Source organism: Penaeus monodon, chromosome 29 (genome assembly GCF_015228065.2).
Source record: "Penaeus monodon isolate SGIC_2016 chromosome 29, NSTDA_Pmon_1, whole genome shotgun sequence".
Classification (NCBI taxonomy): Eukaryota; Metazoa; Arthropoda; class Malacostraca; order Decapoda; family Penaeidae; genus Penaeus; species Penaeus monodon.
Genome location: NC_051414.1, coordinates 33,593,124 through 33,593,401, shown reverse-complemented (window position 1 = coordinate 33,593,401; position 278 = coordinate 33,593,124). Strand labels below are relative to the sequence as shown.

Sequence of the window (278 nt, the reverse complement as noted above, 5' to 3'; positions counted from 1 at the left end):
ACAAGCAAAATTTTCTAACAGACAGAGAAATCCAATGCGACCAGGATAGTTCTCCGGGAGTTGGATCTCACAGCCTCAGGGACCTATACGTGTGAAGTTACAACAGACGAACCTAATTTCTACGTTTTCTCGATGTCATCTAACATGACAGTCAATGGTGAGTTATGGCTCAAGGTCCCCTGTACAAGTCGCTTAGATCTGGGCATCCTTATGGATTTAGATCCAGTAACATCAAATGTCTGTGGCTGCAAGGGTGTTCGCTTTAGTGATCTTATGGA

The 278-nt window shown here is 43.9% G+C and overlaps 1 protein-coding gene across 1 annotated transcript in view; it reads left to right on the top strand.

Moving 5' to 3' along the window:
- The window catches only part of LOC119592188, a gene marked incomplete at its 5' end in the record, with an annotated part of 6,003 nt that overhangs the window by 2,744 nt on the left and 2,981 nt on the right, over nt 1–278 (top strand). Inside the window, 1 exon segment of the mRNA XM_037941018.1 lies at nt 22–157. Within this exon segment, the coding sequence (XP_037796946.1) occupies nt 22–157 (136 nt within the window).